This window comes from Elephas maximus, chromosome 21 (genome assembly GCF_024166365.1).
Source record: "Elephas maximus indicus isolate mEleMax1 chromosome 21, mEleMax1 primary haplotype, whole genome shotgun sequence".
NCBI lineage: Eukaryota > Metazoa > Chordata > Mammalia > Proboscidea > Elephantidae > Elephas > Elephas maximus.
In genome coordinates this window covers 14,399,969-14,414,433 of record NC_064839.1, presented here as the reverse complement: position 1 = coordinate 14,414,433, position 14,465 = coordinate 14,399,969, and the positions used below count along the sequence as shown (strand labels likewise).

The window sequence follows — 14,465 nt, the reverse complement described above, 5'->3', positions numbered from 1 at the left end:
GTTAGCAGCCGTAGCTCTTAAGTGCTGCACCACCAGGGCTCTATTAGTAGGAAACAAGTAAGTGATAATGTTAATGTCAGTAGGAACCAAAATTTTCAGCTAAAGAAAAAAGATACAAATATAAAATAAAAAAGGTAAAAATCCTGTATCCTAACTTTAAACTGAAAACAGCTATATTCATAATGTATTTTCTCTTTGGAAAAACAACCAACAAGCATTTCCTTGGTGTCATCACTAAAAGGGCCTGGAAACAAGGAACCTCCCAGTAGAGCAAAGTGTTCTTAGTATGCAGATTGTTCCTGGGTGGTACAAACGGCAATGAACTCAGCTGCCAACCAAAAGACTGGCAGTTAAGTCCACTCAGAGGTGCTCTGGAAGAAAGGCTTGGAGAGCTACTTCCGAAAAATCAGCCACTGAAACCTTACGGAGCACAGTTCTGCTGTGACACACGTGGGCTCACCATGAGTCCGAGTCAGCTCCACAGCCACTGGTTTTTTAAAACTTTTTAGTACCCAGACTATGGTCTCTAAGTAGCCACTAAACAGAATTAGGGATCCTTGGAGAAACGGCTGATTCTAGGCGAGGGGTGAGAAATAGACAAAATGGGTCTGAAACATCTTATCATGCCGGAAACCTAGGAAATTTTCAAAGACCACTGGGTTAGTGTTAAAAAAGAGCTGCCAATCTGAAGGCGGTTCCACTGGCCAAAGATAGAACAATTTGAATATAAAAAGGATGAATGAACGCAAACGACTTAAACACACTAAATATGTTAAAAATCCATGAGTCCATGATGATACCTAACAATCAAAACTCTTCTTTGAGGGGTACGAGAGAAGCAATGGAAACCCCGGTGGTGTAGCGGTTAAGAGTTACGGCTGCTAACCAAGAGGTCAGCAGTTGGAATCCACCAGGTGCTCCTCGGAAACTCTATGGGGTAATTCTACTCTGTCCTATAGGGTCACTATGAGTTGGAATTGACTTGAAAGCAATGGGTTTCCTTTTTGTTTAGAGAGGCAATTCATCCTGAACACAATAAAGGGAAGGAGCCAGTATTTACTCTGCCTTTCCTTTATGAACTGAACCTCTGGGTTACCAAAGAGTTGATGAGAAAAGTTTTTTTTTGGAAGGAATTCCACCTAGTAATGATGGAAGGAAAGCTGGAATTAGAATAATACCATTTGGTAATCCTTATGGAGACGATAGCTCTAGGCTATTTGAGAACACAACAGTGGACTGATTGATCGTAACCCAGAAAGAGAATCACCCCCCTAGTTGAGACCTACTGCTTTAGAGTATGCCAGAGAAAACTGGTAAATATTAAAAAAGGGAGGGGAAATTAACACTGATTCTGCCTTTCTTGTATAAACTGTACCTCATGGTTACCAAATAATTGATGAGAAAAAGGTTTTCTACATAATAGAATTCTAGCTGATAAATATAAGAGGGGTGATAGAATTAGGATATCACTGTTTTGTATTCCTATTTAAATAACGGTGCCCTGGTGACACCGTGGTTAAGGACTCAGACTGCTAACCAAAAGATCTGCAGTTCAAATCCACCAGTCGTTCCTTGGAAAGCCTGTGGGGCAGCTCTACTCTGTTGTATAGGGTTGCTCTGAATCAGAATTGACCCGACGGCAACGGGTTTGGTTTTAATGGGTATAGACAACAATCATCAACAATTAAGTGAAAGGCTGATGAGTAATTAGCCTTATTATGGATGAATCAGGCTACCGGCAGGAACTGATTACTTTTTTGAGTCCTTCCCTAAGTGGTGCAAACTGTTAACACACTTGGCTGCTAACTCAAAGGCCGGAGGTTTGAGTTCATCCAGAGGTGCCTGTAAAGAAAGTCTCGGGGTCTATTTCAGAAAAACCTGCCATTGATAACCCTATGCAGCATAGTTCTACTCTGACACACATGGGATCGCCATGAGTCAGAAGCGACTCGAAGGCAGCTGGTAATGTGATATAGTCTGAAGAAAAAAACAAAAAAAACCCCAAACCTGTTGCTATCGAGTCGATTCCAACTCATAGCAACCCTCTAAGACAGAGTAGAATTGCCCCATAGGATTTCCAAGGAGTGCTTAGTGGATTTGACCTGCCGGCCTTTTAGTTAACAGCCGTAGCTCTTAACCACTATGCCACCAGGGTTTCCGTGTATAGTCTAAGACATGTAAAATGCCACCATGGCTTCTTGACAAAAATAAATACATAAATATGTCTGAATCCAACCAAAGCCTGGAAAGGGGTGATTCTGCCACGTGTGCCCACGTTAAGCCTATCAAGGATACGTCCAGCAGGAGATCCTTCTGGGGGCCTCTACCAGATGGAGTACCGGTAAAGAATATAGCCTCTAAACCACTTAGGAAAAGTGCAAACGTAGGAATAATGGCAACTAGCAAAATAAAGGAATGAAGGGGGGTTTGGGGACAAGAGAGATCATTTGTATCACCCAAATGATCCCTGTTCTCAGATGATGCTCCCTTTGTCTGCAAAGACGGCTTCTAAAACGCCCATGAGAAAAACCAGCAACAAAGCCAAGACATCTCAGTCAAACAGACGATTTTTGGGACAGAGCAGAGCTCGGAGGCAAGGAAAGGAAAGTTACCCAAAGTATTATAGAACTTCTAGAGCAAAACATTTTCATGGACCGATCAGATGTTCACAAGGAAAAACTACCCAAGTTCAAAAAAAAAAAATTATACAAGTTTTGTGAGCAATTTAAATGTTTTGATTGCAATAGTGAAAAGAACATAATAGGCCCCCAAATGAAACTATTAGTTGTAATTACCTTGCTTGAGGGTTGGAGCCTGCAGCATTTGCTTGTAATAGGAGTAATACAGTCCACATTCCGTCCTGAATGAGATTTCTCGTTCCACTTCCTGAAATACAGTCAAGTGTTGTTTAAATATCTATTGTCACTGTAGAAATAAGATTCAGAAACAACAACTTAGAAAATAAAAGTCTCTGAAAATACAGTTACAAGAAATCTTGCCAAACAAGAATAGAAGGTTGATAATTGTTGAAGCCTGGTGACAGGTTAAAAACAAAAACCCCTTGCCATCAAGTCAATTCTGACTCATAGAGACTCTATAGGACAGAGTAGAACTGTCCCATAGGGTTTCCAGGGCTGTAATCTTTACAGAAGCAGACTGCCACATCTTTCTCCCGTGGAGCAGCTGGTGGGCTCAAACCTTTGACCTTTCAGTTAGCAGCCACGCACATGGCCATTGCACAACCAAGGCTCGTGGAGGTTTATTATACTATTCTCTCTACTGTCAAAAAGAAAAATAACAGACGTCTTACTTTGATTTTAAGGCTTTTTTTTCTCACCCACGACACCAAATACTAACCATAAAAAAGCCTGACCCAAACTGCAAATGCACTGAGTGTCCCCCTGCACCCCACCAAAAAGCTGCTCTACAGCAGCCTAAATTTGTCTTTTCCTGATAGAAAAGGGTAGTCAACAAAACCATTAGCGTGATTAAACAAAAAAGACTGTTGTTGTTAGGTGTCATCAAGCGGGTTCCAACTCATAGCAACCCTATGTAATACAGACCAAAACACTGCCTGGTCCTGCACCATCTTCGCAATCATTGCTGTTTGAACTCATCGTTGTAGCCACCGTATCAATCCATCTCATCGAGGGTCTTCATCTTTTTCACTGACCCTCTACTTTAACAAGCATGATGTCCTTTTCAGGGACTGGTCCCTCCTGCTAACATGTTGAAAGTACCTGAGATGAAGTCTCATCATCATCACTTCTTAAGGAGCATTCTGGCTGTACTTCTTCCAAGACAGATTTGTTCGTTCTTCTGGCAGTGCATGGTATATATTCAATATTCTAGGCTTTCTTAAATTTAAATTTCAAAAGGTCTCATGGCTGCAGGTGGGTAAACCAAAACCAAACCAAATCTGTTGCTGCTGAGTTGGTTCCAAATCACAGCAACCCTATAGAGGGCCACATTTGTTTAGCAGCCAGGCCAGAGACCACCTTTGTGGCCTGATATCAGTTGATCTCAGTAAACGGGGAGGGCAGGGTTCAATCAATCATGTTCAGATTAGCCAATGGCTGATCTTCTATTATTTCCCTCCTCGTCTCTTTATAAGCCTCATTGTAACTAGCCTACTTCAAGCCATTTGCTTTTTTTAGAATCAGAATGGTGTCCCTATATTTAGATAAAATAACTGCTCAGAATAAACGGTAAGTTCCAATTTCTTTGAGTTTTGACTATTTTTAACACTACTTTTAGATGTTTAAAATGTTTTATAATTCATTAAAAAATTAAAACAACTAGTTCCATTTAAATGTTTCAGAGTTAGTGTTTTTCTTTTATTTCATACAAATAAAAACTAAACTTCAGAAAAATCATTCCCATATAATAATACTGAGAAACATGATAGAGACAGTCTAAAAAACTTCCCAAATTAGAAGAACTATAATTGTGTTAGACACCAGCCTAAAGGCTAACAATATTTTATGAGACCAATGTTTTGTCTGTTTATTGAGAATATAAGGTATTCTTAGTGAAATGAAGAAGACTCTTTGCATATGAATTTGACTTAGACAAGTATATCCTCGGTGGAAAGATATTCATGTAGGTAAACAAATACATGGATTATTAAACTACTTTTTAGAAAAACTGTCAATCTCGGAGGAACTGAAAATTGAAAGTAGTATCTATTAGTCAGTTTGATTGTAAAATGCTTTTATTAAATTTAAATTTTAACTCAATATAAAATATGGAGGCAGCTGCTAATGAAGATTGGGAAGATTTTCTGGACCAATCCTATTGAAAGCCTTAGATCCTGTATTTCATATACATGCAACAGAATAAATGAACAAAAAGTTACAGTTTGTATCTACAGATTCTTTTATCTCAGTGTTCAAAAACCAGGTCCTAGAATCTGCAACATATTGCCCTAAAATGTAATTCCATCAGTGTTATATTGTATTATGGCAGTCCCGCCTATCACAAACCCAACCTTATGGGGGAAGATGATAAACAGAGAGCATCTCACTTCCCAGCTCATGAACTGCTTTTGGCACCTCTTTGTTTCCCCCATCTCCAACTATTTTTCAAAGAGTAATAAACATTTCATTAAAAAACAAAAACAAACTTTCATGCTGTTTAATCTTAGACTTGGCAATTATTTAATGTATTTCTCTTAACCTTTAAATATGTAAGAGAAAAAGGGCACTGTCAATCGATTCATGACTAAATTACTGAAGAAACAGTCTCTTAACTAACAATGTAAACATCAAATTATTGACCCCCAAACCAAACTATTATGTTTTATCCTTGTTAACAAACTCTCTTCAGAAAAACGAGAAGGGCAGCAAACCTTCTTATATGTATTGAACGTCTTTTCACAGAAAATAAATTAATCCTGGGGAACCAAGCAAGAAAAAAGGCCCCAAATAAGATTCTGGAAATTACTCTCATTAGCCCACCTGCTTTAGAAAAAGGACAATATAGAATGGTGTGAGTTTTCTAGTTTTTACAATTGCTACTAGTATTGTATCTTCATAGCAGAAGCAACTCTTCTTAGCAGTCATGTTAATCCACTCATTTTCAATCTTTGAGAAAAACCGTTCTGTTGCTTTTGACAACATAAAACCAGATTGGAATCACTCATCTCTAGAATTTCACACCCCTAGTAGGTCAAGTAACTGTAGAGTCTACGAACTGAAGATAACTGGGTAAATGTTAGCTGCTGCTCATGCAAATAAGAAAGAAAAAAACCATTAAGTTTCATTATGTTTCTTTTCTTCTCTCTTGCTATCTTCAAGTATTCAAGGTACTAAGTGTAGCATATTGAGTGGGACATCTTAACATAAAATCTACATCCCCAAACCAAACTAGAGGGTCAAATCAGTCATCCACATGTATGAGCTTCATTTCCAATACGGTTCTAAAAATAAAAGAAAACTGACTTTACAAAGATGTGGGTAAAAAACAAAGACATTGTTCTAAGTACTAAAAGTGGAGAGGCTTTTGTGGCCCACTCCTCTCTTTAATACACCCAGAATGTATAAAGAACAGAGGGGGGGCCTAATTAGTAAAAATGCATTCAAACATGATTAATTGGTAATCTTGGCACCAGCTGCATAGAACCAAATGCTATACTTTATTAGACAGACACGTGCAAGTTTTACATCTGCTTCATGCTAAGGGAACATCTGCTTGACTCATTCAAACACTTTTCCAGCTTTACAGCAATTTATACTTTGCCTGGTAGATCACGCCAAGGAAAATATACACCAATAGAAGTTGCCCTCTAAAGAACGCAAACCAAATATTCCATATTTAAATCTGCACAGGTTGTACAAGGAAAGCAAGGCATGTTGAGAGAATGCAAACGACCTCTCTGAAGATGACACAAAAAGGTGGAAAGACAAAAGAATTGCATTTTTAAAGAACAGTACAGCTAAAACCATTCAACAATGGCAGTTTAATAGTAACTTAACGACTAAAAGAAAAAAAAAATGTTCACAATCATTTGCACCCCTACAGGCATTTTTTTTTTTTTTTTTTTACAGGCATTAAGGCAAGTGCTGGCAGTGCACAAACAAAAGGTAACAAGCCCTTCTAAGCAAATGACTCCAAATTGGGAAAGGAAACATACTAGTTTTTTAAAACCTCATGTAAATAGCCTTTGTTTATAAAAACTGCTCCCCAAAATAATTAGGCTGCTGGTAGCGGCGAGGCCATTGACAGATTAACTTTATAAATGTAATCTGTTTCAGAATGAGTTAACAAATCATCTCACCAAGAAACAGCAGCTCATGATAAAGACAGCTGTTCTGAAAGTTCTGTCCCGGGAATCATGCCCTCAGCAAACATATTTACTGCACATACACGGTTTATTTTCTGGTTTAATTCATGTCCATCTGTTAGAGGGGAATGATTCCTGCCCTAGAGTTGATTAGAGCCTTGCCACATGACAGTTGCTCAGTAGAGAGTATGCGAGTAGGTTGGACTACCGCTGAGGTGGCACTATGTCCAGGGGCCTGCACAGAAGCAATTGTGGCTCCAGGTTCTACTGTCGTTGCTGTTTTGTGGATTAGCCCTAATCGAATTACATTTACTGTAAAGGATCCATGCTTTGCAGAAGTATTCAATGTGAAGACATGCAAATTACGCAATATGAAATAAATAAGAAAACAACACCAGAAAATGTCAGCACAAAGAGACTGAAAAAAATGACCGACTTGAATGCTTTTACCCAAACAGGAATTATCCTTTTACCTAAACAAGAATTGTCCTTTCTCACCAGTGAACATGGAAACCCTCATGGTGTAGTGGTTAAGAGCGACAGCTGCTAACCAAACGGTCTGCAGTTCAAATCCACCAGGCCCTCCTTGGAAACTCTATGGGATAGTTCTGCTCTGTCCTATAGGGTCACTATGCATTGGAATTGACTTGACAGCAACTGGTTTGGTTTGCCACTGAACATACGTTTGCTGGGAAAACAAAAAGGTATAAAAATTTAGTCCTGGATCTCCCCAAATTCATGTTTCAATGAGAAAGAAAAACAATGCATTTTTTAAAAAGAAAATGACAAGTCAAGGCAATGGAGGCATAGAAAGGAAGGGATGCCTTAACTATCCTGGATCCTGCAGTCCTAATTTATCTTGCCTTCCTCCAATCTATCTTCCTTATTCATTCATTCAACACTTTTGAGCACCAACAAGTGATAAGTATTCTTCTAGGTGCTGCGGGATACAGCAAGGGGAAAAAACAGACAAAAATCCCTGCCTTCCTGGAATTTATAATCTAGAATAGAGGGGAAAGAGAACAGGTAAGTAAAATTCACAGTATTTCAGACAATTGTCACTGCTATGGAAAATAGTAAGGCAGGGAACGGGGCAGGAGCGGACTGGGGGAAGTGTTGCTTTTTTTTTTTTTTTTAATTTTTATTGTGCTTTAAGTGAAAGTTAGCGTTGTGGTTTTAAGAGTGGGCAAGGTAGGCTCCACTGATGAAGTGACAACTGAACAGAGACCTGAAGGGACGTGGCAGTGAGCCTTGTGGAGGTCTCAGGGAAAAGTCTGGGCAGACGGAATGACACACCGAAGTCCTGAAGAACAGTGAGGAAGGAGTGCGGCCTGAGTGGGAGGAAGAAGGAAGGGACAGTTAACAAGGTCAGAGAGGCAGCGGGTGCAAGCAGGGTCACCTAGGCCTGGTGGGTGATCACAAGGACTTCAGGCTTGTACTCAGAGGTAGAAGGGGACAGGGGAACGGGAATTGGGAGTTTGGTTTTAGACATGCTAAGTTTAAATGTAAGGATTCTGAGCAGAGACAGAAGCTGATTTACATTTTTAAAAGGTCACGCTGGCTGCTGTGTTCAGAATAGGCTACTGGGGGCAAGGGGGGGAAGCAGGGAAACCAATGGGTAGGGGGCTGCTGCAACAATGCAGGTAAAGGTAACGGTGGAGGTAGTAGAGGTGACCAGGTTCTAGATATGCTGTAAAAGTAAAGCTGATAGGGTTTGCTGAGGAATGCAGTGTAGGGTCCCAGAGAACTGGGGTTCTTCAAAGTTTCTCGCCTGAGCCCCTGAAGGATGAAGTTGTCATTTATAGAGATGGAGAAGATTTAAGGGGCAACACCTAAAGGCAGGGAAGGTCATGTGTTTGAGTCTGAACCTACCAACTGGGCATTCAGGGAGCCCTTTTGGTGCAGTGGTTAAAGCACTTGGTTAACCACTCCATGGGAGAAGGATGTGGCAGTCTGCTTCGGTAAAGATTTACAGCCTTGGAAACTCTATGGGGGCAGTTCTACTCTGTCCTACAGGGTTACTACGAGTCGGAATTGACTCGATGGCAGTGGATTTTTTTTTGATATTCAAATGAAGTTGGCCAAGTAGGCAGCTGGATATACAAGTCTGGAGTTTGGGGAGAGGTTTGAGCAGGAGACATGCATTTGGGAGTCATCAGCATATAAAAACCAAAACCCACTGCTGATTCTGACTCATAGTGACCCTACAGGATAGAGCAGAGCTGCCCCACAGAGTTTCCAAGGAGTGGCTGGTGGATTCGAGCTGCCAATCTTTTGGTTAACAGCTGTAGCTCTTAACCACTATGCCACCAGGGTTTCCCATCAGCATATAGATGGTATTTAAAACTATGAACAAGATTGTTCTTGGAAATGAGTGTGAACAAAATCCTACCAAATATGCAATTCCAAAAGAAAGCATGTAAATTTTGTGAATTACATTACATTCTGATGCAATAACTGGATTTTAAAGCTGACCAAACACATTATATTGGCATGATAGAACTGATTTTTACCCCATTTGATGTTCGGTTTTTGAGTAAGCATTAAGTTTCTGTGAAAATTTGTAACTTAGTGTCATGGATTGAATTATGTCCCTCCAAAATATGTCAATTTGGTTAGGCCATGATTCCCAATATTGGGTGGTTGTCCTCCAACTGTGATTGCAATTTTATGTTAAAGAGGATTACGATGGAATTGTAATACCCTTTTTTTTTTTTTTACCCAGGCCACACTCCTGATCCCATGTAAAGGGAGCTTCTCTGGGGTGTGGCCTATACCACCTTTTATCTCTGAAGAGATAAAAAGGAAAAGAAAGTGAGCAGAGAGACAGGGGGACCTCATACCACCAAGAAAGCAGTGCCAAGATCAGAGCGTGTCCTTTGGACCCAGAGTCCCTGAGCAGAGGTCCTGTTGTGCTTGGGGTTGCCACGAGTCAGGGGCCAGCTAACAACAAGAAGGATGGAAGAAAGAGCAAAATAGAGAGAATGAGTGCTACAGCAATGTGCTTCAGTAGAAGACGGGATTGAATCTCACAAAAGTGACAAGAAAGGTCAGTGATCTGGACATAGACTTCAGGCAGATAGGTGTTTCCTTTCTACTTTCTCAGGGAAACAGGAAATAATGTCATCAGCCAAGGGTGAGGATTAGGGAAGTTATGAAGGTTTGAGGGAAGAAAAGGTCACAACGGAAGTAGAGCAGGAGGGTACACGGATGGAGGAAGTGTAGCAGGCAGCACTGAAAGGGTATGTTTGCAGTCTTCTTTCTCTATTAACTTCAAGTTGACAAATTTTAAAATAGTTGGTTTCTATATATTTAATTTCATACCCTGTTATCTTCTGAATTTTCCTATTGCTTGTAGTAATTTTTCAGATTACTCTCTTGGGATTTCCAGGTATATAATCACGCCAGCTGCAAATAATTTTACCTCCTCCTTTCCAATTTTTATACTTTTCACTTTTTCTCATGTTTAATTGTGTTGCTGGTACCTCCAAAGCAATGTTAAATAACAGTAGTAAAGATGGGTAGCTCTGGCTTGGGGTTTTGCTTCTAGTGCTGGGCTGTCCAATTGGTAGCCTCTAGCTACATGTGCTTAATAAAATTTAATTACAACTAAAAATTTAGTTTCTCAGGTTCTGAGCATATTTGGCTAGTGGCTATCATACTGGATGGAGAATACAGCACAGTAAAGAACTTAACATCATCACAGAAAATTCCATTGGATAGTACTGCTCTACGTTTCCCTATTGCGTAGGGCCTTAGCATTTGGGCTGAGATGTACGCATGTTGTATTGAAAAAAAAAGTATGCATCTATTCTTTTTTGTTTGTTTTTAATAGCTTTACTGAGATAGGATTCTCATACCATACAATTTGCCCATTTAAAGTGTATAATTCAATCCATACTTTTAGTATATCCAGAGTTGCGCAGGCATCCCTACAATCAATTTTAGAACATTTTCATCACCCCCAAAAGAAACCTCACATCGCTTAGCCATCACACTGCAAGCCCCCTGTTCCTCTCAGCCCTTTGTTGTTAGGTGCCATCGAGTCAGCTCTGACTTATGGCAACCCTACATATAATAGAAAGAAATGCTGCCCAGTCCTGCACCGTCTTCACAATCTTTGGTATTTGAGTCCATTGTTGCGGCTATTGTCCAGTGTCTTCCAACCTAGGAGGCTCGTCTTCCATCACTCTATCAGACAATATTCCATGTGATCCATATGGTTGTCATTGGCAAACTCTCACAAGTAGATCACCAGGTCTCAGTCTGGAAGACCCACTGAAACTTGTCCACCACGGGTGATCCTATTAATATTTGAAATACCAGAGGCATAGCTTCCAGCATCATAGTAACACGCAAGCCACCACAAACTGACAGACAAGTGATGGCCCTCAGCCCTAGGCAATCGCTAATCAACTTTCTTTTTAGACTGGCCTATTCTGGACATTTCATATAAATGAAACCATATCATCTGTGGTCCTTTGTGACTGGCTGGTTTCATTTAGCTTGTTTTCAATGTTCATCCATGTTGAAGCATGTATCAGTAATTAATTTCCTTTTATTGCTGAATAATCTTCTATTATATATATATATATATACACACACACACACACACCATATTTTATTTGTCCATTTATCAGTTGATGGGTATTTGAGCTTTTCTACTTTTTGGCTATTATGAATAATGTTGCTATGAACATTTGTGTATAAGTTTGTGTGTGAACATGTTTTCACTTCTCTTGGGTATATGAATAATGTTGCTATGAACATTTGTGTATAAGTTTGTGTGAACACGTTTTCACTTCTCTTGGGTATATACCTAAGGGTAAAATACAAGGTCATATGGTAACTCTATGTTTAACTGAGGAATTGCTAGACTGTTTACCAAATCAGCTCTGCGTGCGTGTGTGTGCGTGTGTGTGGGGGGGCGGGTAGTGGTGGTTGGGTGGTAGGAGTGTTCCAACTTCTCCATATCCTGGCCAGCACTTGTTATTGGAAAAATATCTATTGAGATCCTTTGCCCAGTTCTTAAATTGGGTTGTTCTTTTATTACTGAATTGTAACTGAGTTCTTTATACAGTCTAGATACACGTTGCTTATTAGATATACGATTTGCCAAAATATTCTCCCATTCCATGGGCCTTTCTACTTTCTTGATGGTATACTTTCAAGCATGAAAGTTTTATATTTTGATGAAATCCAATTACTTATTTTTTCCTTTGGTAACTTCAGATTTTGGCATTATAGCTGAGAAGGCTTTACCTAATCCAACGTCAAGAATATCCACTCCTATGTTTTCTCTAAAAGTTTTAGCTTTAGCTCTTACATTGAGGCGTAGGATCTATTTTGAGTTAATTTTTACGTATAGTGTGAGGAAGGGATTCAACTTCATTCTTCTGTACGTGGCTATCCAGTTGTCCCAGGCCCAGGTGTTGAAAAGATTGTTTTTTCTCTTTAATTGTCATGGTACCCTTTTTGAAAATTAATTGATCATAAACATAAGGATTTATTCTTGGACTCTCAATTCTATTCCATTGACCTATATGTCCACCCTTATGCCAGTACCACTCCATCTTGATTATTGTAGCTTTGCAGTAAATTTTGAAATCAGGAAGTACGAGCTTTCCAACTTCGCTCCTTTGTCAAGACTGCTTTGGTTATTATGGGTCCCTTGAGTTTCCATGTGATAGGGTCAGCTTGTCAATTTCTGCAAAAAATCCAGCTGGGATTCTGATACTGATCGCACTGAATCTGCAGATCAACTTGGGTAGGCTGTCATCTTAACAATATAAAGTTTCCCCATTCACGAACATGATACAAATTTTAAACATTTTATTAAATTTATTCCTAAGTATTGTATTCTTTTTGCTGCTACTGTAGATGAATAGTTTTCCTAATTTCATTTTTGGTTTGTTCACTTCTACTGTATAGACATACAATGGATTTCTAGAAATTGATCTTATATCCTGCAACCTTGTTGAACTGGTTTATTAGTTCTAGTAGTTTTTTTTAGTGTTGGTTAGGATTTTCTATATACAAGATCATATCATCTACAAATACAAACAGTTCTACTTCTTCTCCAATTTGGATACCTTTTATTTAATTTTCTTGCCTGATGGCCCTGGCTAGAACATCCAGTACATTGTTGAATACAAGTGGTGCGAGTGGACATTGTTTTGTTGTTCCTGATCTTAGGGAGTAAGCTTTCAGTCTTTCACCATTATGTATGATGGGTTGTTGCTAGATGCCCTTTATTCAGTTAAGGAAGCTCCCTTCCATTGCTAGTCTGTTGAGTATTTTTATCATGAAGGGATACAGAATTTTATCAAATGCTTTTTCTGTGAGTATTCAGATGGTCACATGTTTTTTATTCTTTATTGATATGGTGAACTCATCTGGCCTATTCTTACCGTTGAGTTTTTTTAAAAAAAATGATGTAGAATTTTATCACTTTTGTATCTTTTTTAGATGACAGCTTTATTGAGATATAACTGATATGCCATACAATTCACCCACTAAAAATATACAATTCAGAAGTTTTCAATATATTCAGTTATACAACCATCACCAAAATCAATTAAAAATTATTTTCTTGCATCTTTTGAAGTACTAACATGGTAAACAAGTATATTAATATATTTCTTGGCAATCTTCCTGGCATTCCTGTCATAAAAAGTATGTGTTCATGGTGTGTCATACTTTTAATATGCTACTGGATGTTACTAGTATCAGTAAAATAAAAAAATTAAAAATCCTCAATACTAACGTATTTCTATACTTCTTCCAGTATTTCCTGTGGTTTTAACTTTGGGCTCAATCTTTCCAAGTAACTTTGTTCTGGGAATATCTTATGCATATAGCATGGGACTTGGGTTTTTTTTGTTTTTGTGATCCAGAGTTTTTACTTTCATAGGCAAGTAGAGCCCATTTGTATTATTTACATAAAAATGTTTGGATATATTTGAATTAATACATTTTGTGTCATACTTTTTATTGCTTTTTAGAACAAATCTTTCATTATACGATCTGTGTCTGCTTTTGTGTTTTGTGTACATATGTTTTCTTTTAATTTGGGAGGTTTACTTTTTGTTCTAGGGGTTACTTTTATAACTTCATAGGATAACTTAATTCTTTACTTCTATGGATGGTATTTATTGACATCCTATAATGAGTAATGCCAATCTTAAGAAGTTTATATTTCTTCCCTAGCCAATTTTATTTGATAGTATTTTTCTTGAGTTTTCTAGTATTAGTAAATACTAGAAAATATATATATTAACATATATACTAGTTAGACTTGGTTTCAAATAAAACTTTTTGATTTCTAGCTATAAAAGCTAATCTATCTTTTCTTTCTCTAATTGTGTTATTATGTTATTATCACATTGTTAAAGTTTGTAGCATTTACATTTTGTTCTGTTACTACGTATTTAGTCTAAACCTGACAGTTAAATAAATTTGAACCTTAGTGCTGGTCTTCCTGCAATTGCTTTTCCATTTCTTTCTTTGCTGGATGAAGTTTTTTCTTTACCAATTTCTTCAGGTATTCTTTAAAAATATACTTCCTAGGATCACTATGAGTCGGAAATCGACTCCATGGCAACGGGTTTTTAAAGGATCAAAGAAGTTTGAATGGTACTTTCATACATGATAGAATGATTGGGTTACAGTATATAAAAAA

The 14,465-nt window shown here is 38.4% G+C and overlaps 1 protein-coding gene across 5 annotated transcripts in view; it reads right to left on the bottom strand.

The window, feature by feature from the left end:
• Nucleotides 1-14,465, bottom strand: part of DPY19L3 (dpy-19 like C-mannosyltransferase 3) — an 86,836-nt gene that overhangs the window by 56,147 nt on the left and 16,224 nt on the right. For all 5 annotated transcript variants that reach the window (XR_007514759.1, XM_049865065.1, XM_049865066.1 and 2 more), the window contains one exon: nt 2,796-2,886. Coding sequence is in view for 4 of the 5 variants with exons in the window: in XM_049865065.1 (XP_049721022.1) it covers nt 2,796-2,886 (91 nt within the window). In the remaining variant the exon portion in view is untranslated. The remainder of the gene's footprint in view (nt 1-2,795; nt 2,887-14,465) is intronic.